A 25,093-nucleotide genomic window follows, 5' to 3' on the forward strand; every position below is an offset into this window, starting at 1 on the left:
CACTGCTGCAGAGGTGGCAACGCCATGACTCACTCTGGCAAACAAATTAGAATAACAAGAAAGAAAATTCACCTTTTACCCTTTTTGGATGTAAACTTATTTTATTTGCAAGTGCAAAAATATTTGCAACTGGAAATTCCTAAATCAAGATACATAATAAAATCTGTGGAACAATCAGTCACACAGCCTACTGTTTAAAATTACAGCTAATCAGACTAATGATTATCTTTAACCAATGGCTTGTCTTTTATTTATTTTTATGTAATGTGAGCATGTTTGTCCAGATCTAAGGCCACAGTTCTTGCCTGGAGAGGTGGAATTCTTGTGTGGATCATCATCACTGAATAAGGGCTTCATTTGATGTAATCAGAATCTACTTTATTGTCAATACCACAGCATCCTGAAGCATGGAAATGTGTGTCTGCAGTACAGCCTGACCAAGGTTAAACACACAAAACATGTAGAACAACAACAGATACAGGCAGACCACAAGAGCAGCCGTTAAAGGCACTCGTTCGAAGTTAGATAGAAAAGGGTTACATGAGGATAAGAGGGGGGGGGGGGGGCATTTCAGAGTAAAGCCTGATTCATGCTTCTCCGTCAACTCCAACAGGGAGAGACACGCACGCACGGACAGAGATGTTTTGCCCTCATACTTCTCTGTCTCCTGGGGAGTGTTGCAAAGCAATTCCCCGCCAGGACAATAGAAGAAAGAAGAAGAAAATATCATTTCTATAGCGCCTCTCAAGATAGAAATCACGAGGTGCTTCACAAAAACAAAACAAATGTTAAAATATAAAAAAGCATTTAGAAAATGTTTAAAAATATATTTCAAATGAGCAAAAACAGGCAATTAGGATTTAAAAGAAAAAATGTTAAGAGAGAGAGTTAATATGAAAGAGGGAAATTAGTGGATCCTGAGGAAGGTGGAATAGGTGGGGAGAGCAGAATAAAGAGAGAGGGGTGAAGAAGGTCATACAAAAGCCAGCTTGAACAAGTGAGTCTTCAGCTGCTTTTTAAAGGAGACCACTGAGTCCACTGATCTCAGGCTCAGGGGGAGAGAGTTCCAGAGTCTGGGGGCCACAGCAGCAAATGATCTGTCACCTTTGGTCTTTAGCCTGGTGCGTTGCACAACCAGTAGGCTTTGATCACTGGACCTCAGGGACCTGCTGGGGGTGTAGGGACTAAGAAGATCACCAATGTAAGATGGTGCTTGTCCATGTAAGGCCCTATAGACCAGAACCAGGATCTTGAAATGAACCCTGAAGTTGACTGGCAGCCAGTGAAGCTGGAGGAGAAGCGGGGTGATGTGGGTGTGTTTGGAGGACTTGGTCAGAAGCCGAGCACAGGCATTCTGAACCACCTGTAGACGGTTCAGGGAGGTTCTGCTCAGACACGTGAAAAGAGAGTTACAGTAGTCTAAGCGTGAGGAGATGAAGGTGTGTATAATTGTCTCAAGTTCAGAGCGGGACAGAATGGGACTCAGCTTAGCAATGTTCCTGAGATGGAAGAAGGAAGAGTGAACAAGAGAACTGACATGAGAATCCAGGGTGAGGGCTGGGTCAAAGGTCACGCCAAGATCCCTGACAGAAGGTTTGGTGTGGGAAGCAAGCTGAGGGCGTAGCACTGTTCTGTGGTATCCTGTCATGTATCCGGTCCAAGACAGTGTGTTTATATTTTCTTTTTATATAAAAGAGACTTAACAGACAAATTTGTCTCTCATCCTCCTCCACCTCTTCATGCGCTCGCCACCTCTAAACCCACATTTCCTGTCATTTCCGTCCACAAATAAAACTCTTGCTGCACATCTTTTCACTCCTCCAGTCACAGGGAATTAAACGTTCATGTTTTTAGAGTTTTTTCGCGAGGTATTCTTCAAGCTGCTCCATGTCTGCCATTTGTTATCCTCGGCTCTCTTTGTGTTTTTGAGGACGCGATGGCGGCGGTGTAGACGACAGCGGCGTCCTGACCAATCACAAGCTTGCGTTGTCCGTCTCGATGGACGGATGTTTAGAAAAGAGAGCTCGACTCCATCCGTCCTTGCGGAGCTCTCCAGCAGGCCCGCAAGGACAGATAAAGGCGTTGTGTGTCTCCGCACTGACGCAGACGGAGAAGCATGAATCAGGGTTTACTCCCGAGGGGGTAGCTTTTCTATGCAAAAAACACCTCTACACAAAAGCACAACATATCTCCCAGCTAGAGGCTACCAGGGCGCAAGATTTGGATGAGAACCGCTTTGGGGCAGGCAGAGATAAGTTTAAGCTGCCGTGCAATGACTTTCTCCAAGATCCCATTTTGCACGTTAACACCGGGATCGCAGCTAGAACCTCTAGGTTGCGATTCACCTTGAGCAGTCCTAGTCTGAGCAGTCTCCACATGGCTGAGACTTTCCATGGGTACAGGTGGCACTCCAATCGCCCCTGACTTCCCAATTTTCCAAAACAACAGAAATCCTCCCACACCAAATGGATGAAATCCAGTAACTATCAGGCCAAAAATCCAAGTGTCTTTGATGTCCTCCACAGATAGCTGGGAAAGGCATATAATATTCCACTCCTTCCAGGAATCCAGAATATACCTCACTGGGTGCGTTCCATCCGGACAAGTTTGAGCCCCCTGTTCCGTTCTCAATGTTGAAAAAAATCTTGTCAATAGTGTTCAATGACCAGGTGACCAAATCCATGATTTAATAAAAAATTTGTTTTCAGAGGAGAAGCAGAGAAGCTCTATGTAGGCAGACAGGACAAAAGCCTTTGGAAAAAGACAATGGAGGAGAAAAGAGAAGTGTCGGCACTCTCCTTTAGGCAGAGAAGAAGAGGATCTTGTTCTTGACTGTTGTGGTAAAGATGGTCCTTGTTTCACTGGTTGAACCTTCACCTATGGCAGGAGTGGGGAACCCAGGTCCTCGAGGGCCGGTATCCTGCATATCTTTGCTCCAACACTTCTGATTCAGTGGTTGGTTCACCTGTTCTGCAGCTCATCAAGATCTACAGAAGCTTGTTAATCACCTGCTGATTGAAATCAGGTGTGATGATGCAGCGTTGAAACTAAAATATGCTGGATAGCGGCCCTTGATGGACCAGGGTTCCCCACCCCTGACCTATGGTCATGATAGGTGGCTCAAGACTAAAAGTGGCTGAAATTAGTTTCCATAGGGTGGCTGGACTCTTGGTTGTACTGCCTCAATAGAACTTTGGATAGAAGAAAATGCTGTGGATGGATGTGCACATGGATGGACTTTTTGTATTTCTTTTTTCCCTTTCCATGTTTATCATTTGAAAAAAAAAAGTGTAAATTAGGTAAAGCTAATTAAATGATACATTTTAGATTGCATTTGATTTTTGTTTTCTTGAAACAAAAAATGTGTAAAACGTGCACACTTCAACCTACCTCCATTTCAAACAATGTTGATTGTTACACATTATTTTATTTACTTTAATTGTTTAATGTTTGAAATAAATAAATAAACAAACGTCATGAAAAAATTTGGTCAACCATGAATGATTTTAGATTTCCTATTGAAATAAACATTGACTTGATTTGCCTGAGATAACAGCATCTAGCGTTGGGTTATCTGTAGTCATGGATTTCATTCTATTGTCATTTTATCTTTGGACACCCAAGCCATAGAAAACTAACATCAGACTTTTATTGTCTCTTTATTTGAGCACACTGAGTTATTCATGTAAGAAGTTAATGTAAGCAAAAAGACCTGATATGCCTTTTGAGCGCCCCGTTATAAGTTAAATTGGACTCCCTCATTTAAACTTTTAATTGCGTTAACTAAAATGTTCTACTTCACACCAAGATTCTAATATGTTTCCTAACTAAAGTCTGTGTCTTTAATCCTGCTTCACTGATGCAAACAAGCAACACTTACACACCTGCAGAACGTGGCTCGAATCTGCTGGCTCATTTACCAGAAGGATCCACGATGAGCTTGGTGCCAAACAAAACCAATGAAAGCTCACGCTTCACTAAGACTGCCTGCACTGCTGTATCTAATACATACACAAACCAATACACCGAGGCAGTGAGGTAAGACTAATATTACGAATGCTGAACGGCTAAGTGCTTTGATGGATGCCTTCATGGTCCGATGTGTCCGACAGAGTTTACATATACGGTGATTTATGGCACCAGAGATGACAGACGGACTAATGATTTCTACAAGTTCCCCTAATTAAACAGAGATTTAGAGCTCATTTGTTCCCTCCCCCCCGACACCAAAGGCAAAGCCCTTCTTGTCCTTTCTTAAATTAAAACTTATTTATAAGAAACAGAGTCATAAACCTCAGATTAATAGAAAATCATTTTTGATGAGCATTTTTATAGCAGCTCTTTAATTAGATTTTACCTCATTAGTTGAAGACAGCTGAAGGACATTGCTCACCATTATACATCACAATTCAACCCAGGTTTACAAATCTTTTTTGTCTATTTGAATTGACACATCTTCACTTGATGTGCTTTAGGATTAACCAAAAGGTAAGCCACCAATACACACCAGCCCCCAAATAACTTCTGTTCTGGTTCAGGGCTGGTTTTAAGGCTAATCTGCAAATGAACAAGTGGACAATCAATAAAGGAGAATAGAAAATGAGCAATGGTCTGTTACTGGTGCCAAATTTTGTAATTACATTTGCATTCCTTACTGTTTAAATGTTTTTGAACGTGGTAAAGTACACCTTCCCTAAGTCATACATCTAGCCAATCATGTAGTGTGACATCATCAACAGGCGCAAGACCCTGAGCCGGCCAGAAGGAAACACGGCGTCTAATATGGCGTCCCCTCCCAAAGACGCTAGACCCGCACCCTATGTACTTTAGATTCAATTTTTATGGTTATCTTTTATGAAACCGCCAATATTTTTCAATGACTGGACATCTTTCAATTCATTTTCAACATCTTTCGATGGATATTTCCAGAGATTAACGATGTCGGTACCAGATCGGCTCTGGGTCTGCTGATGAGTTCACATTCCAGCAAATCCACTCGGCTTTCACACTTAAGTTTTGGAAAGACATCAGCAGTTTTGTTAATAAATTTGTGTTCGTTACTACCTGCATGTTTTCTTCATAAATGTAATTTGTTAATAAAACACCATATTATCTTTGTTTTGTAAAGAATGTGAAACTACATCAAACCAACATCAGACTGCCGAAAAAGACAAAAGTTCTTATATGTGAAGCCATATCTCTCTGTATTAATGTGGAACTCATCTGCATATTTCCTTAGTTGTTATGTGAATACATTCACTCATTCATTGAAAATGTTGCTTGTTTTCATCAGAACCAAGAGCTTCTGAGGGTCACCGTTTATCAGTTGATATCTTTGCTCTTATTTTACATTTCCTTTGGAAATTCAAACATATTTTCTCTGAAAAGTGTTGAGTTTTGGACTACAGGACTGCAACCGTCTATTCATTCTGACCAATCAAAATCCTCATTGTCAATGTGCAAACGTAACTTTTACGAACGTGGTATCGTAACTTCCCCAAGTCTTCAGCCAATCATCTACTGTGACATAATTTGACGAACGCAGGACCCCGAGTTGATCTGTCTGCCCGAGCAGATCTGGTACAGACACCGGTAAAACTATACATTGTCACTTTAAACACAGCTGATCACATCAAACAACAATAACAGAAATGTTTTTCCATACATGGAAGGGATTCAATTCTTTTTTTCCTCCAAACTGGTTTATTTTTCTTAAAATGAAGAACATGTATGTTTATAACAAAACTTAACTGCAGCAGTGATGCGGACGACTAAAAACCTCGTCACAAAGACTGGCAACCCTCCAGTAAAAGTGCAGGTTTTCAAACTTTTTAGAAATAAATGTACTCAAGCTGATTTCTCTTTGGTTGCATATTTCAAAATAGTTTTTTAAATAACTACAAGTCTGTAGAAAAGTTTGGCAGCAACACCTCGAAAAAAGCTTCAATCCTCAAAATGTTGGAGGCAAAAAAAATATGTAAAAAAAGGTTTTTGGTAGCAATTTAAATGCTTTAAAGTCTACAGTTGAATAATCCCAACACTTAATACATTTAACTCTACTTCATTATTTGTGAGATTTCCTCTACCATGTTGGATTTTGTTCAACCAAAAACAAAAAGATGAATCATTTCCTAGCTCTGCTTTCCTAATAATAAATAGAGTTGCAAGTCAGTAAAACCTCTAGTAATGGTGTCCTCAGACCTTAAGAGCAAGACAGCCTAAAGCTTTTCCTGTGTTCCTTTTAATGCTGATTCATTAAAGGCTCTTCACAGTTTTACTACTGAAACCAGCTGAGAGATTTAATGATCACCGATGATGGCAGCATCCTCAAGAGACTGTTGAGGTTGGTGCAAATGTTTCATCTCCACCATGTCTTTGGACAAAAGAACCAACCGTGTCTGACTGTATTTTTTTTTTATGTCTCCCGGTTCCAGGTAGGAAAAGCGTGTTTGTTCTGAATCTTTCTGAAAATGTCCACCAGGTTATTCTGTGTGAACCAAGCGGATGCTAAAGTGTTTAATGAAACATTAAAGTTTGGTTTATTTCAAAGCACGTGAAAGATGATTATTATTTGTTACAGGAAAATAAACATTCGTTTATAGGAGGGGTAGGGAACCCTGGAACTGGAGAGCCGCTATCCAGCACGTTTTAGATGTTTCCCTGCTTCAGCACACTTGATTCATCTGTTCAGCAGCTCATCAAGCTCTGCAGAGGCATGTTAATCACCTGCTGATTAAAATCAGGTGTGGTGAAGCAGGGACACCTCTAAAACGTGCTGGATAGTGGTTCTCCAGGTCAGGGTCCCCTAACCCTGGTTTATACTGTAAAATGTTTTACACAGGTAATTGTGAAATCTGTAAATCATTTAGAGAAAATCTAATACTGTTTTGCTAGCTCTGCTGCAAAAGAAGCATGGTGTCTGACGGTTTTTCTTGATATGTCCTGGTTCCAGTTACAGTTCTGGTTCGAGTCGTTGTTGAGTCCAGTTTGGTACCAGGGTGTAACACAGGCTGAACATGAAAATAGTCTCCTACACCTATCTCCTACATTAGCTTCTGATAGAAAATAGACTGTGAAACTCTGGGATTTGAAAAGCCTGACAGATCTACGTCACACTGTCCCTTAAGATTCATGGGCTCACCCATCTTCACTCACGATGAGGAAGGCTGCCAGGCCAAGGCTGTTTTAGTGTCCAGGAAACAGCAGAGAACGTCTCGACCAGTAAAAGTTAACTGTTAGCATTAGCCACACAGTAGAACTCCTCCAGGCTTGACTTATTTGTGGAGATAAAGCATCAACGTTGCAGAGCAAACTGAGTCAGTGGTGGAGTCGTGTTGCTGTTATCCAATTTGAGGCGAGATGTCCAAATATCAGAAAATAAGACTTCAAATCCTTCCGTGTTAAGCTCCCCTCTGATGTGGCAGCTAGTTCCTGAAACAAGTGCATGTGAGCTATTGCCCCATCCCCCCCCCCCCCCCCCCCCCCCCCCGAGTATGACTTGCAAGGCACCCATTCCTTCTAGAGACCACTGCAAATGTAATAAGTGAGGCACACTTTTAACATTCCTCGCCTGTTGGACAGGGTCAGAGGGACCGGTGGTGCTTGTGCACAGCAGCCTCGTCAGTGTGCCCCAGGGCAGCTGTGGCTAAAATGTAGCTCATCGCCACCAGCATGTGAATGTGTGTGCTTAGGTGAATGGCTGGATGTGCTGGAAAGCACCTTGAGGAGTTGTGGAACCCTAAAAGGCACTATATCCCAAACAGGCCATTAACCATTCATGACAGGTAAATTTAGGCATTCTTGATCATTGATTTTGGACCCTTTATCAAGCTGAATCACAAAGCCGCTAGTAATGACCATCCCAAGTTCCAACCACACAGGTACTGCTGATGCTAAGTCCCAACAGTTGGGTTTGTTTCTGGGATTTCTCTAACATAACAACAGGATTGACGGGGATGTAAAAAGGGTATTCTATAATATCGGCATGTTTTCAAACAAGACAAGTTTATAGAGATATAAATAAGCAACCACTCAATTTTAAGAGTTAACCTAGCCTAGTGAACTAGACCATTCTTGCTTTGCAAAGATTGGTCTAGGCATGCTCCATTGGAACCTCCGCAGCTCCTACCAGGACTCTGGCTAGCCAATCACAGCTCTCTAGAGGGGTTTCAAACACATAAAGAGCTGTGATTGGTCCATAATGGTGGCCCAATCATAGTGTTCTATCTGCTTAGTGAACAAATCACAGAGCTTTATCCGCTTTGTGGGCAAATCAGGGCACTCTATATGCCTGGTGGGTGGGATGATGCAGCAGAGTGAAACAAGAGTATGTCACATTCATTGTCCAGTGGAATGCAGAGATCATTTGAAAGACAACGGTAGAACCCGCCCCACAACCGAGAGCCGTCAATGGAGCATGGCCAGACTAAATAACACATTTATTTAGTCTGGCTTGCCAGGCTAGAGTTAACCAGCATGCCTGGCTCCCGCTAGCTTGCTGCTTCACGGTCATTGACTGTAAACGGTAATCATTGGTTAAAGGGTCAATGTAACAAACAGAAATTTCCCCCGATCACACACAAGAATATCAGGCAGTATAGATTAAATATTGTGTTGTCTTTTCCCTGGAACGTTATGAATTTTTATAAACTATATAAATATTCTCCCAGTGAGGTCAGGTCACACCGCGGCCTCGGTACTCCTCACTTAGCCGTCCAGCAGCCCGAATGTTTCCTGTATTAGAGAGATTGATTTCCTGCAGAACACCACTTTTCATGAATAATGTGAGGGCACTGACTTATGTGGCTAATTTACAATATCTCTGAATTATTACTGATGCATATCACTCCTGATAGTTCTCAGCAAATGTAAATTATTTATTCGTCATTATTCATCTTCTGCTGGATCACTTCCCTGCTTTGATCTGATAGTTCTTCATTTATTTTCATTAATCCACCCCTCCTCCTTCCTACTGCTGGTGAACTTTTTATATGTCACTGAAGAAATATTTACTTTTAGTCAGCATAACTTCCATCTCACTATTCTTGCGCAAACACACTCCCAGAGATGGATAAGGAACAAACAGACGCTGATAAAAGGCAACAAAAGGAAATGATAAAGGTGGTGGGGAAGAGAGAGTCAAAATTGGATCCAGCAGCCTGAAAAATAGAAATGGAACTAGAAGAAATAAGGTTTTGACACTTTACCTCTTAGGGCAAATTTATGAACGTGTGGGAACACACTCAAATGTTCATATGTATGTGCATGTAACCACGGCATGCAAATATACGGCAACACATTTAGATCAAACTTACAGTTAACAGCTTTAAACGCTATATCAAATACAGGCTGTTTCCCATTTAAAACAGTGAACTCATCGTTTAATGGCAAATCTTTCTAATAAAGTATAAAGTTATCTACATGTGAGTTTTAAAAAAATACATGTCACTTTGCATGAGACAGATTTCATTTAGCACCATTTCTCAGCCAAATTACATCTAAAATGATTCACTGCTGAGCACAGACACAATGATGGCAGGTATCTGGAGAACACGGAGGAGGAGGGTTTACCAGGTAATTAGAACTGGTTTTCTGTAGAAGATGATAGAAATACTAAATATGGTAAAAAAAACAATTTACCGTAAATCCTCTAATACAGGCCTGCATTCAATTAATAGCCGGGTCTCATATTTTGGCCGGTGTCGGAGTTGGCGGAGGTGAATAATGGCCGGTCTCTTATTGTGGCCGGGTGGAATGTGGTAACAAGCAAGTACGGGGGTTGGTTGTGTCATCGTCTCACTTTTGATTTGCCAGTGATAGACCGCGAGGGTAACTTTAACCGTGCGGAGACAAAGAGGAGGTGAAAATATTATATCAAGTTCAAAGAGAACATGCGCTGCAGAACACTGGGGAGCAGTAGCAGGGGTTGTATGAACTAGTCGACTTCACTATAGTGACTTTTTATGCCTGTCATCGACTAGTCACTGTCACGTGATAATGACCGGCAAGATGCAGCCCTCGGAAAAGACAGCAGCCTGCTGTCAGCAGGTGACAAGCTCCTGCGCTCGGGGGGGCAACGCGCTGTGCCAGAGCGTCGGTACTGACACGCGATCGTTCATGTCGGTTATTTTCCTTTAATGTTTTCTGTCTTTTATTTGCGCCTGATGTGTTTCACTGCTGTGGAGCGGGGCACATCACCTTGTCCTTCGGTGACGCACCGATCACTGATGCGGCCGCCAAGCAGGGAGCACTCCGCTGTTTTTGCGGTCGGTAGATCTGCGTCCTGAGCACGGCCACAGTAACATTATCAAATCAGGTGTCGCCACCTCAAAAACTAATTTAACACGTGATCATTCATGTCGGCTCATTTCCTTTTATGTTTTCTGTCTTTTATTTGCGCCTGATGCGTTTAGCTTTGGAGCGGGGCGCATCACCTTGTCATCCGGTGACGCACCAATCACTGATGCGGCCGGCAAGCAGCGAGCACTCCGCTGTTTTTGCGGTCGGTAGATCTTTTAGAACTGCATATCAAAGGTAACATGAGGTGAATATATATGAACCCAGGTAGCAGTTTTTCTTTAGGATTGAGAGGAGATGCACGAAGATAATAAACAGGCAGGAAAGAAAAATAGTCAAATAAGAACAAGTTAGTTTTTGTACCTGGTGGTTGCAACAAACAGACACCATTGAAGGTAATCAGAAGTGAGGAACAGAAAATGAAATAATTATTTTAATGTTTAGAGCAGCAGGAACTCCCAGAGGCTGCAGACTCATCAGTGAGTTTGCGGCCGCTGCGCAGGGGGAGGGCTGAAGCAGAAACTACCGTTGTTAAAAGAAATGTGTTTAACTTTGAAAATGTGGGCGCAAATTTAATTGTCAAAAACTCCAGCGAACCATTAGTTCATTTTGCTCAAATAGAAATTGAGGCCTGCCTCTAATACTGGCCCTCCTTCCAATAAAGGCCTGAAGTTTGATGAGCTTGAGTCAAATACAGGCCCCGGCCTGTATTAGAGGATTTACGGTAAACTAGCTTTAAGTAGCCAGAAATATTGCTCTAAGTAAATAGTCCTGTTGCTCTGTTAGCTCTGGGTGACGCCAGGTGTGAGTGCAGCGTTATCTACTCCTAGCAGGCAAAAAGTGTCAAAAATCAGCTTTTTAAACCCTCTTAATAACATAACAGTTAATCAGTGCAGTGTGGCTGGTTTCTTTTTGTAATGATTTAAGAGCCTCTGAGGAAGTTTATTTAACCAGTATGAATTGGTGTGTGTTTAACTCAGCATCTGTGTCTGTGATGGTAACCAGTGGTTTCAGATCACACCCAGTCACGCTGTCTACAGAAAACAACTTTATTAAAGTCTCAAAGTCACAACTGCCACCCTGAACCAACACCCACACATCTGCACACAATCAGAGGTCATCTTAGCAAGAACAAAGCCACTTCACTGCAGGTAAACGTTTAGCACTTTATCTGCTTCCCGCAGAAAAACAAGTATTTTTGTCTCTGAGTACCACCACTACCTTCAGTGGCTTCTACATCTTTGCATCCATCTGACGTCCTTTTCCCAGTGACAGAAGCAGTTTAGTCACCCTGCTGGCCTCCCCTGTCTGCCTCCCGAGAACACGTGAAGCCATGTGCCTGTGCACAGCAGTAAATGTGTGTGAACTGGACTAAGACAGGACGTGATCAACACATTGACTGGTGGTGCACATTTCACCGAGACACACCAAATCACAAGTTATTGAGGAATGCTTTGCAGCATCAAACCCATAGTTTTTGCTGAGTAAGAAAAGCTCTGGCACGTCCAGACAGCAAGGGCATCAAACGATCACTTAGTAGCCTTTAGAAGACAAATTCATCATTAATAACACTCTGTGAGGTTTCAATTATTTATGTGAAACTAGGGAAATGTAGAGCTCTTTTCAAGTGTGTGTGTGTGTGTGTGTGTGTGTGTGTGTGTGTGTGTGTGTGTGTGTGTGTGTGTGTGTGTGTGTGTGTGTGTGTGTGTGTGTGTGTGTGTGTGTGTGTTGGCAGACATTTCATAAGACTGTTTGGCTATGAGGAAATAAGTTACAGGAAAAACTCCCAAAGATGAAAAATAATGTAGAATCTCAGTGGAATCATGATAATGAGTGAAGGCCGACCATGACGTTGGAACTACACACACATGACCTCAAAGCCCAAATTTCATTTGGGAAAATGTTGAAAATCTATGTTATTCAACCTGTTCTAACTTCATGGCTTCTGAATAAGTGCTGGACCTGTTAACCCAACCTACAAAACTAGTCATTCATGAATGACATGCATAGTAAAAAAAACCCTGATGATGACTCTTCATAAGGATACATCATCATCATCATCATCATCATCTGCATTTGAAACATTTACAGTTGGAAAACAGAAAACATGACAAGATGCTCTCTGTAGTATTTTAGTTCATAAAAGCTTGCAAATGATATTGTTCAGAAGTTTGATTAAAAATAACTAATTGTGTCATTTGTAGGTAAATCATCACGGGGTTGCTTGTTTTAAAGAGCAAGTCACTCCAAATCAACATTTTCTTGCTGATAAACTATATAAATGAGTGTCTGATCGTGCTGCAGACACGTGTAGTCAATAATTTGGCACTTTAGTGCATCTTAGTTCAAATTTAAATTTTCTGCCTAAAACTGTCAGCGATGCACCGTCGTCAGGTAAAAACTCAGCACTGCATTCAAATTTAAATCTGCCATCGCTATTGGCTAAGAGGTACACTATGATGTTAGATGGTACATTGTTGCGAGTCCCACATGCCAAAGACAGTGGCAAGTACGGGGTCATAAGGTGAGCCACACTGGACTGGCTTGTGCGAGCAAAATCAGCCAGCCGACAGGAGCTGGGCTGCAGGTCAAAAAAACTGTGGTCAGAAACAAGGGTCACACAAGGGTCACAGGGACGAGAGGACAGAACTAGGCAAAAGGTCAGGTTGACTGACCCAACCTCTTTGCCCCACCCCTGACTTGGAAAGATGGGATTGGAGGAGAACAGAGTGAAGACAAGCCCATCAGATCCAGAAGCCCTCTCGGGAACATTGGAGAGAAACTGAAGAATGCTGCAAAAGATGATGTAATGACCTGTGTTAAGAAGAATGCTGCATGTAGTGAAAATGACACCAAATGTTTTGTGTTGAGCTACAAAGTGTGTATCTGGTAAATGACCCCATGACCTTAAGCTGGCCCAGGAAGGGTATATAAGAACAGCTCTGAACAGCAGAGAGAGAGATTGGGAGAGCGGACAGCAGCTGGGGCAGAGGACAAGAAGAGACAGAGCAGGCTTGGAGGGGTCATCCCCTGTCCCCCTGGATGGGGGATGACAGGCAGATTTTTTTATACAGGACTCTGGAGAAGACTTGGGAGAGTTCTTGGGGAGATTCTGAGAAGACAAGAGCTAGTGTAAACTAACTCTTATTTAATCATATTGAACTAATTCCTCCGTGGGGGATAGCAGTTGTTTTTCACTTTACCCATTTTTGTATTTTGATTTTGTAATAAACCTTTTTTGAAAAAGAAACATAATCCTGATTCTTTCAGGTTTTCTCTAAAGCTTCACGTTTGGGGCCCTGGCCATAATTGCACAGAGGTAAGCACATTAATTATGGGTTCTGGAATTATCAGGACTTACTTCACGGTTTGTGACAGATTAATATAAAGAAACCTTAAGATAACGGGATTGCTTAAAAAGAAGTGAGCTACTACAGAAGGAAAGGTCTTACATATTATTTCACCTTTAAAATAAAAGATATGATTCTAACTTAGGACGCCCAAACCAGGATCTAATACTATAATACTCACCGACATCCCCATCGAACCCTGATGGATGCACCGTCTCATAAGTTCTAACGGAACTGGGTTTTAAAGGAACCGGTAAATGGGACGGGCACGCGACAACATTATGATGTCACAATACTGTGAGTGTGTGTGTTTGTTAGCGGCTCTGCCCTCTCGGTCTGCTAGGCAACAGCATTTGTTGCATTTTTCAAACAGGAAGTGGGAGTTGAGTAAGAATCTGGTAGGGGTTGACTTGCTCTTTAATGTGTTTTTGTTTTGTTTTCAGAAGATCTTTTGAACCACTGGACATGTGCGGCTACAACTGATTATTTATGGCGTCAACTCAATTCAAGATGGCTACCAACAACCTGTTTAGCAGACAAAATAAAGGCATCTATCAATTTTACAGATACTGAGCTTAAAGCTCCTGTTTTTGATAGTAATCACCAAGCTCGGATCTAGCAGGATTGTGATTAAAGTTATTTTTATTAAAAAATATTAATGCAACATACCTACACTGTGTTGACAGGCTTTGTGCTAATTGATTTATCATGCTTCAGCAAATAAAAGGTTCATTTTGTTACCTTGTTAAAGTTTCAACCAATAAAATCAGTTTTCAGAATTCTTTTCTGGGTTGATGTTTTCCAATTATGTTCCAGAAATAGAAAATAAAACAATCGCATTAAAGTATTTTATGAATGGAAAAACCAGAAGTGCACAAAAAGGGACAAACACCATTGTCCTGAGACTGCACACGTAATGACAGCAGTGTAACAACATGGTTTCCCCATCCATTCCCTCTTTCCACCTGAGGCTAACCTCTCCTGTCACCGTTAATGCCGTCCACTGGTGCACTGGATCCATCAACATGTCCATGTGGGGAAATGGGCACCAACATTGTGTGGATGAGCTTTTTCCTGCAGCAGAGCGAAGCTTCTGCTTTCATTCAGGAGTTTATCTGAAGCCACTGGAAACACAAACGTGTGTGTGAGCATGAGTTATCTGTAATCTGGTGTCTGCCACAGTTGGCTTCCCATCATGCATCAGTCTTACCTGGCAGGATGTTTTCACTCAAACAACTTTTATTCTAGCATCTCAATCGACCAGTCTGTGAGCCGTGTCTCAGGGCCTTACGGTTGTTCATTGTGCCAGCTGTTGTGATGATATAAGTTGAAAAAAATAATGTGCTCTCGGAAAATATATATATATTTTTTATTATCTTTATTTCATTCAATAAAAAAAATAACACAACAGATACTAAACAATATTCAAAAAACACAATGTATATTTGAATGAAAGGGAGCAGATAGAAGAACAATCTTATTATTTCTGCCCCCTTTTTAAACTTAAATATCAATTTATATTTGTGCAGTCCCTCATCAATTCTTTCAGTCCCGTAACTGTTCACATTTGTTAATTATTACGTCCACATCAATTGTCTGTTGTCATATCCTCTCAACACACGTGATTTAATGTGTAGACTGAACACTTTTAGAGTTCTTGCCTCTTTCCATTCTCTGTCCAGGCAATTCCACAACTTCACACCATTCACAGATATGCTCATTTCCTTCATTCTTGTTCTAAATTTAGGTTTTTTGAAGATTTCAAATCCCTTCAACGAATAACTGCTATCTCTCTTTTCAAATATATGCTGAATATTCTTTGGCAATGTACCTTTATTTGCTTTATACATTATATGCAATATTCTCCAGTTGACCAAATCATGAAATTTAATTACTTCATATTTTATAAATAATGGGTTAGATGGAGCTGTACTATGAGTGTTGTCTATAATTCTCATTGCTCTTTTCTGCAAAACAAACAAAGGTTGTGTATATGTTCTATATGCAGTTCCCCAGATTTCTACACAATAATTTAAGTATGGCAGAATCAGTGCATTGTATAGTAATAACAATCCTTCACTATTAAGTAGAAACTTTACGCTATATAATACTGCAATGGCTTTGGCCATTTTACCTTTTATATAGCCTATATGTGATTTCCAGCTTAGAGCTTCATCAATCATTACTCCCAAAAATTTGATTTCTTTTACCCTTTGAATTTCCATGTTATCTATTTCTAATATTACGTCTATATTTTCTTTGTCATTAAATAGAATGAAATTAGTTTTTTTAAGATTAAGTGTTAATTTATTTACATCAAACCAGTTTTTAACTTTTATCAGTTCAATATTTATCACATTAGTTAATTCATTTATATCAGAAAATTTCACTATTTTTACTTATCAACACCTGTCCCTGACGAGCAAGGGTATTCATTTCACCTATAATATTACAAACTGAACAATGTGGGTGTGTTTTAAGGAGATGTGGGGAGTCTCAAACAAAGTAATCGAGACTGACACCAAAATAAAATTGGACAATTTTACTTTAAAACTTTTGTAAAATCCAGCTAGCATGCATAGGTGGATCCCATATTGATAAATATGGGCCAACCTTATGGATGCCAACAGAGTTTATCCACGGTTTCTATGGTGATACCGCATAGTGGTAGAAAAAATATTCGGTGCACTTTCGGGACAAAAGTGGAACGTTTGAATGAATCCTGGAGTAAAAACTACAACAAACATGGTGGTGGTAGTGTGATGGTTTGAGACTGCTTTGCTGCTCCAGAACATTAACAAATTGCTGTAATGGATAGAATCAATAATTCTGCTCTCTACCAGAAAATCCTGAAGAAGGTCTGACCTTTGACCTCAAACAGGCCGTTTCTGATGGGAAACCCTTCAGTGTAGTGAAATAAAACTATTCTGCAGAACAAGACACTATTTATCCACAGTGGTGTAAGAAACTCAACTGGATATCACAAAGTCCAACATCTGATAGAATGTTTTGAAAAGTAAGATTCATTCCAAGTTGTTGTGGATTTTTGCATTAAACTTATTTTACTGCTTGTATTAATTACAGGTTTATAGTCTCATAATCAGTGTTGGTGAAACCATCTTATTTCCTTTAGCCTCTGTCATCACAGTTGCATGCAATAACCACATCCACTTCCACACATTCCCATCATCTGGTGTCACCACGGCGACCTTGATCAGCTGGCTGCTGACTGGCTTCTGTGGCGATCGTGTGGATGTCAAAAGTCCGAGTAGCTGGAACTGATGGACTATCACACCAGTAAAGGATCCTCAATACAAGTGTGCACAGATGCCGTGGTTAGAGAGAAGGCCGATGGGAGTCACATACCCTCCAAACCTAATTATGTGAACTAACGGCGTCAGCATCAGCCAGGGAATACTGCGCAGCACACATATGAGTATCTAAACTAGATCAACCAGCACTTACACAGGTTGTACACACCAGCATATCCAATCTGAAAACAGCACCATCCTCTGGTCATTTACAGCTGACAGCCCTGGAATAAAAGTAGGAATTTTCGAGTCTTACCTGTGCACTTTTTCAGAATTCCAGGCCGTCTTCCGTGCATTCCCAGCTTACAGTTGAAGTTTTCTTCCCAGAATTCAGCAAACCAAACGTTCCTTCTGTTGTTGGACAGCGAGCGGCTACGGAAGTACCGGTCAAATGCTGTGCAGAAACAACAGAGAAGGGCATCCGAGGAATATATTTCTCATGTAGAGGAGACTGAATCAGTGTTCCTTTTCCCAAAAATATGAGGCTTCAAGACTTGGATCCTTTTAACAGTGTGGGTATGAAGAGGATTCTAGAGCCTCAGGGTGCAAGGACTATAATTCCACTGAACTTTCAAGTGGGAAAAAAGTGTCCACAGCGGTGGAATAACTTTTGACAAGCAAAGGAACTGAATATGAGCGACTTCTGTATGACTGAAAAGCCTTTTTGTTAAGGGTATCTTTAGTTATAAAGCCAAACATTTTAAGCATAAACGCTTGGTCAGATGTCTAATTTATTAAGACATTCAGATAAAATTATGTATTAAAAATTGCAGAAATTAAAGAATTCTACAGCTAAATTAAACAGTTTGATGTCCCAATCATGTTAGAAGGAAGGTTAAACTGAAACATATTTCAGTCTCAGCTGACTGGGAGGTTGTGTGTTTTTTTTTTCTATTCACAAAAACAAAAGAGGGACGTGGTTTGTGAGGTTGCCATGTCTCCGCCGAGCTAACGCTGCTCCACCGGAATTTGTAATTTACACCAGCAGGCAAAAAGCTACACAGTTGTTTAAAGAACCGAAGCTAGTAAACATGAGCGACTCAGAAGTTATTTCTTCTATCTCTAACAAGCCACGATATCCTTTTGGTTTACTCTAATATATGGTGATGAAGGCTAGAGGCTAACGGTGAATTACAAGCAAATTTTTGGCTCTGAAAGTATTTAAAGCCACTTTTTCAGTTACCAAAACTCGATGTTTTAGTGAAATGTATGTGTGAAGGGAATAATGAATCAATCGTGGTGTTTTACTTCATTTAATGAGTTGTTCAGAGCTATAACAGCAAGCTAACAGCAAGACGGTAAACAACAACACTTCCTCTAATGTCAGTGACATACTACTGTAATAAATGTAGTAGGTGCTCTCTACCATAAAACACCCAATGAGTGCTAACACCAGACATCACAATGAATGTATCTACTTATCAGCTTATTGGTTACAACTCGCCTTCACTTGTTATCTAGAATCTTCTGGTGCTGATTCGTAACTGGCAACTGCCATTAAAACTCATGGAATGTCAGTGGAAAAGTGATGTCTGTATTAGGAAAATGGGGTGCAGTACCCATATTTGACCACTGGATGCAATTCTCACTTTATTTCTTACATATTGCACCTTTAAAGAGAAGTAGACACTGAAAAAATTGCTTATTCTTTTCTGAACCTCACGTGCACGCTAAACTAATGCACACACTCTCCAAAGCAGCACGCTGTGGAGTTTAGCAGTGACACGGTGCAGCAAGGAACTATCAGATCGACTTAGACACCATGTGCCATGTCTGTCTCTCTGTAAAGCTGACAAGAGCTGCTCAGATTGATCTTGTCTGCTGTCACAGATACGGGTTCGGTGTGCACCTGTGCAGCTTTCCTGATAGACAGACTGCTGGGAACAGTTGGGTTTACTCGACAGGAAGCACATGTCAGGTGGGATCACATGCCCCCAGCTGTGATCGCAGGTGTGATATACCAAAACTTAAATGTAAGCTTCCCTGGAAAAGTGAGATCCCCCCAAAAGTGAGAAATACAAAACAACCAAGTGTAAACAGTAGAGACGGGTGGGGCGCGGGGGGACTAATAAGAGAGCCAGGAAAGTTTTTTCCTCCGTTGACAGGATCAGTGCCAAGCATCAATGTGTTCGCTCACTGCTGTGCTAAATGATGCACGCTGCGCAGCATTTAGTTGCGGAAAAATGAACAAATTGCAGTGACAACAACTCATTCTAAGTCGACTAATTTAAATCAGCAGAGCGCGTTGTCACGTCCACTCTTAAATTGGGGACTGAATATGATACTTTAGCATAAAGGACGCTTAACAAAGATGGACAAAGGAAAATGTGGGAGTCTAACTGCTGCTGAGATCCTACCGTAGAGCTAATCGGAATAATCGTCTCTTACACTTGGGAACTACGGTGAAATGCAGCAGCAGATTTTATGAAAAGTTAACTAAAACAAGATAAGCAATTAACGCAGGAAGCGCGACTCTTGATTACAAAGGCCTTAAATTTGCTCTCTTAGCAATCAGTGTGTTCCAGAAAGGTTTTTTTTTTGTATAATTCCAAATAAATGTACATCTGACGCTGCTGCTCACTGATTTTTCTTTACAATTTCCAAAAGTAAAAAGTGATGCAATTTGCTAGTTTGATCATTCAAAGTGTGAGATTTGGGGGTTTGAAGTCTGGAAAAAGAGCTGGGTATTCCAACATCTCCATTCCCAATTTTTGGAGGTACTCTGATGATCCTGACTCTGTTGTCATCCTCGAACATCGAGTTAGTCGTTGGGATCACCGAGGTCAGAATCTGATTTTTCTCTGAACTGAGACAGGCTTTGGTGTTGAGAGGCTCTTTTCTGTGGATCTTTACTGTAATTCTCAGGTGTGAAAAAGATGATGGTTCCTCGGATTTGCAAGGGTTTCACCAGTTTCAAGAAACTTGAACATAAGTTTGTAAATAAATGACAAATGATGAATGGCCTGCCCTTGTAAAACACTTTTCTGAGTCAAAGGACTCCAAAATGCTTTACACTGCTGCCAGTCATTCACCCATTTATGGGAACAAGCGTGCCATGTTGATGCCATGCTCGTCTCTTTGAAACACATAAACTAAATAAAGTTGCAGGACGCATGTAAACCTGGATCTGAAGATTTGCAGAAGAAAGTAATAATAATAGGGAAACAGAAACCCAGAATTTTCCAACTCCCCTCACAAGTTACTAATGAGGTTTTATCTGACGTTATAAATCTCACACAAAGTGCAGTCATATTATCTTCGGATGAAAACTTACTAACCATTTGCCTGCTGCCAAGCTTTGTGATAGATGATGTAACCTTTAAAAACAAAAGGATTTGTGGAATATCCAACCTTTTAAATGTAAAATACTGGATGTGTAGAGCAAGAAATATTAGCAGGAATGCAGCAAAAGCTACCACCTTAAATTAAATCAACACTTTAGAGTACCTAAAATTGTTATCGTCTATTCAACTGCAAATTAGTCAGAGCTAAAATGACAAGTTCTTACCATCAACAGATGCTCGCTTAGGAAGAATCGTGATGGCGCCCTCTGCCACCCTCTCTTGGCCAATCACAGGAGAGATCTTGGAGCCCCAGCTGTCTGATCCCACCCACAGGAAGTGCCCAGTTTGGTTGTTTCTTTTAGCGGCATCAAGAACACGTCTGTTAGGAAGGAAAAATAGAGAATTACATTTTACTTTTATTGATACTAAGTTCTCTCTCTCTCTCTCTCTCTCTCTCTCTCTCTCTCTCTCTCTCTCTCTCTCTCTCTCTCTCTCTCTCTCTCTCTCTCTCTCTCTCTCTCTCTCTCTCTCTCTCTCTCTCTCTCTCTCTCTCTCTCTCTCTCTCTCTCTCTCTCTCTCTCTCTCTCTCTCTCTCTCTCTCTCTCTCTCTCTCTCTCTCTCTCGTGTTTGGGAATCCATGGCTGTTCTTGTGTCTGTAAGCAAAAGAAGAATGACTCTGAAACATGATATAGGTTATCATTTAATACCGCTTGATCTAAGCTGGCACTTTACTACTAAAACAAAAATAAAGTGCTGATTCCACTCTTTTGACCGTTTAATGTCAGAGCTGTAAGAAGATGATGTGCTTAAGTATACGTAATTATAAAGCTCTTCCTCTGTAATTTTAGGTCTCGTCATATTATCAGCACCAGAGCAGCTAAAACTGGACAGGTAGGTGTCACAATTTCCACTGCATTGTTAGCTAAAAAATGACACAGAAGAGAATGCATAAAAAATAGCCTAAATAGCTATGGAAATGTGCAGCTGGGGTGAAAATGAAACAGCACAAACCGAATGTCGTCCTCATTAGCGAACATGATGACTGCTCTAGCGTTGGAGGTCTCCAGCAGGCGCTTGATGATCTTGTCAAACTCCCCTGGCCTGGGCTCCCTGGGGATCTTCAAGGACTGGGCGATACACACACCACCTGGGAGAGAAACAGAAGACAGAATGCACTTTTTTATTTCACAGTCACTGATTTGCCTTTTTTATTCACTCGGTTGTAGCCGATCTCCTTTGATTCAGCATATACTCATTTCATACCACTGAGTTGTAAGTTGGTTGAAAGAGCTCGGTGTCAAGACCTCTGATGAAGGCTCTACGGCAGACGACGAGCCTGGCAGAGGCCAAAAGCAGTCAAGAAAATCCATAACAGAGAAGGGAGCAGCACCGCCTCTACCCATTTGAAGGAATGCCAAAATATCACACACACAGTGAAATGCCACATCAAAGAATCATGACAATACGAAAAAGATAAGTGAGGGGACAGAAAAACAGCTAAAAAAAAGTAACGGGATAATGGGTGCAGTAAAGGCAATACAAGCCAAGAGAGATGGGAAGAATTGTAAAAAATGAACATTTTAAAGAATATATTATAAAAAGAGCACCAAAAAAAGCATAAAAGTGACTTGAAACTTGCTTCCTATGATAATGCTTTCTTGCAGCAGAAAGTTTTATTCTGGTCAATTTGCCATTATTCGCCAAAACTTGGATTTAATTTTGCATTTATAAAACTTACTCCTAATAATTAATTTAAAGCCATATCATGCAACCCTTTCTTATTTTTAATCATTATCTTGAGCCAGTATGTGCTAAAATGACCCTTTATGAAATGTTACTCAGATCCCACTGCCTCCTGTGGCCAGAACACCACACTTGCATCTTCAGAGCTGGCGGGCCACTCCCTGCTGGTGGAGGGAGCTGTGGAGTCGAGTGGAGCTGACATAGTGGAGCTGCAGTCTGCTTTTTGCATGTTTTAGTTTGTGAACAAACCTGATTTATTTCATTTAGGGATGAGCTGTTCCTGTAGACAGGAATGAAGGCTAAGGCCTTTCAGTTGTTAGATTAAGGTGGGGCTGCACAGTGGCGCAGTGGTTAGAGCTGTTGCCTTGCAGCAAGAAGGTCCTGGGTTCGCTTCCCGGCCTGGGATCTTTCTGCATGGAGTTTGCATGTTCTCCCTGTGCATGCATGAGTTCTCTCCGGGTACTCCGGCTTCCTCCCACAGTCCAAAAACATGACTGTTAGGTTAATTGGTCTGTCCTTAGGTGTGAGTGTGTGTGTGCATGATTGTTTGTCCTGTGTGTCTCTGTGTTGCCCTGCGATGGACTGGCTCTCTGTCCAGGGTGTACCCCGCCTGATTGCCCGTTGACCGCTGGAGATAGGCACCAGCTACCCCCCACGACCCTATATGGACAAGCGGGTTCAGAAAATGGATGGATGGATGATTAAGGTGTTAAGGTGAGGAGATAGGTTTTATTTTCGGTTTAACCACAGTGAATTAATATCGGACACTAGGGGTTGTTAAAAGCAAACTAAACTACCTAGTTTCCCTTTAAAGATCAACTGTACTCCTAGTTCTACTTCATTTGCAGTGGTGGGAATGAATGCCTTCTCTGGTCTTCTCAGAAATCAGCTGGAGGGAAAAGTAGCTTCAGACAACAGGATTTGGAGTCTTATTTCCTGATATTTGAACATCTCGTCTCTGATTGGCTAACGGCAATGCGACTCTGCCAATGATTACTTAATTTTTTGTCTCCACAAATAACACAAGCTTGAAGGAGTTCTGCTATGTGGTGGAGTTGCTAATACTAATGGTTAGCTTCTACTAGTTGAGAATTCTCTGCTGTTTGCTGGATGCTAAACCAATAACAGCCTTCCCCGCCACGAGCAAAGATGGGCGAGTCCATGAATGACAGTGTAATGTAGATCTGTCAGCCTCTTCTGAACTGATTGTTATTCTGTCTATTTCTAATGAGACACTGATGCAGGAAATAAGGGTAGAAAATGTTCACGTTATGCCTGCATGTTTAACTTCGAGTTAAGTAAAAAATGAAGTACTTACTGTTAAAAAAATGTTGTGTTTTATTTGTTCTTTTGTATTTGTGTTTTATTTATTTGTTTATTAGATAAGTGGAATTATGAATGCACACCACAGATTACTTCCAGTCTCAGGAGGTTAAGGTGTTGATTGCATTGCAAGAAACAAGAAACTTCTCTGTCTTGGTGTGCAAAAAAGGATTTGTCTGCACAGTCACACCTCATTCAATATTCACTGTGTGTCTGCAGTAATTAGTTCATTCACAGCGTGCTAAACTGAGTTTTTTTTACCATATTAATTTTCTCCTCTTTCTCCTAAACAGTCTTTTTAGCACTAATCCAGACTTTATGTTTCTGCTCTGAGCTGGTAATTGGTTTTCCTGTATTTCATCTTTAGCCCAAATCAAAGCAAGTTTATTTTAAGTCCAAGAATTCACAACGACATAAAATCCATGCATGTGTGCACTTGCATGTTTTATTTGTAGTGTGTGTGTGTGTGTGTGTGTGTGTGTGTGTGTGTGTGTGTGTGTGTGTGTGTGTGTGTGTGTGTGTGTGTGTGTGTGTGTGTAGCAGAGAGAGAGTGAATGATATCTCCCTGCCTGTTCCAGCCCATTTATTGAACATCTGTACAGTCTGTCGCTTTCACTACATCACAATCCTCGATCAACATACAGTCACATTCATACTCAAGACACACACGCACACACGCACACACACACACACACACACACACACACACACACACACACACACACACACACACACACACACATACACACACACACACACACACACACACACACGAGTGCATGACTGCTAAAACAAATTCTCATTAGCCTCAAATTAAAAGCCTCTCAAGGCTAATTACTAAAGCGACAAAAGCTGCACAGACACCCTATCACCCCACCCCTCCCACGAATACAAACACCCAACAGTTCAGAAGCATGCACATTGTTTTAGGTTTTCTTTGATTTAGATTCATCAGCTCTCATTTCATTGCTAATGCAGTGTTTTCAGCGTTCACGTGATGTACAGTAAAAACTAGATTCAGTCCAACATACCCCAAAGAAGCTGTGATGAAACATGTTTCATCTGACGTTTAGTTTCTCAGCAGCATCTGTTAATTAAAGCACCTTTAGCTGTAACGGTAGATTTGAAGTCTCTTGGAAATGATCCCACCAGCTTGGCAGATGCTTCTTATGGATGTTTCTACCACCTTTGGCAGGAAGGTTCAGGCTCAACCATTTTGGACAGGAGGTATCGGTGGACAGCTGTTTTAGGTCCTCTGCACAAATGTTTATCTGGGCTCCACTCCAGGTTTTAGCTACGTTTTACTGAAGACATGTCTGTGTTTTCTTGGCAGTTTGTTTGTGCTGTTACCTGTTAAAACAATAGACAGACTACGAGGCAGACTCCATATCTTCTGTGTTCAGCACTTTAATTGAAACATTGACGTAAGAATACCAGAATGCTGCTGTCATTACCACACAGAAACTAAGTGACTCAATGCAACACACACACTCTTGTATTTATATGCCTGTGTGGACCTCCACACAAACATTTTCATCCGAAGTGGATGAAAATGGATGGATGGATGGTGTGGACCTGCGTTGACTTCCATACGTTTTAGTGCCTGACCCAGACCTTAACCCTAACCATACTAGCTCACATCACTCCTATTCTAACGTCTCTGCACTGGTTACCCATTAGCTTTAGAATCCATTTAAAGAGCAAGTCACCCCCAAATCACATTTTTTTTGCTGATAAACTATATAAAGGAGTGTCTAATCATGCTACAGACACATGTAGTCAATAA

The 25,093-nt window shown here is 41.2% G+C and overlaps 1 protein-coding gene across 5 annotated transcripts in view; it reads right to left on the reverse strand.

Moving 5' to 3' along the window:
- grm8a (glutamate receptor, metabotropic 8a) overlaps positions 1-25,093 on the reverse strand; it is a 409,634-nt gene that overhangs the window by 100,741 nt on the left and 283,800 nt on the right. For all 5 annotated transcript variants that reach the window (XM_070549006.1, XM_070549010.1, XM_070549009.1 and 2 more), the window contains 3 exons: positions 21,253-21,388; positions 20,466-20,620; positions 17,214-17,351 (listed from right to left, as the gene is read on the reverse strand). In XM_070549006.1, the coding sequence (XP_070405107.1) occupies positions 17,214-17,351; positions 20,466-20,620; positions 21,253-21,388 (429 nt within the window). The remainder of the gene's footprint in view (positions 1-17,213; positions 17,352-20,465; positions 20,621-21,252; positions 21,389-25,093) is intronic.

This window comes from Nothobranchius furzeri, chromosome 1 (assembly GCF_043380555.1).
Source record: "Nothobranchius furzeri strain GRZ-AD chromosome 1, NfurGRZ-RIMD1, whole genome shotgun sequence".
Taxonomy (NCBI): Eukaryota; Metazoa; Chordata; class Actinopteri; order Cyprinodontiformes; family Nothobranchiidae; genus Nothobranchius; species Nothobranchius furzeri.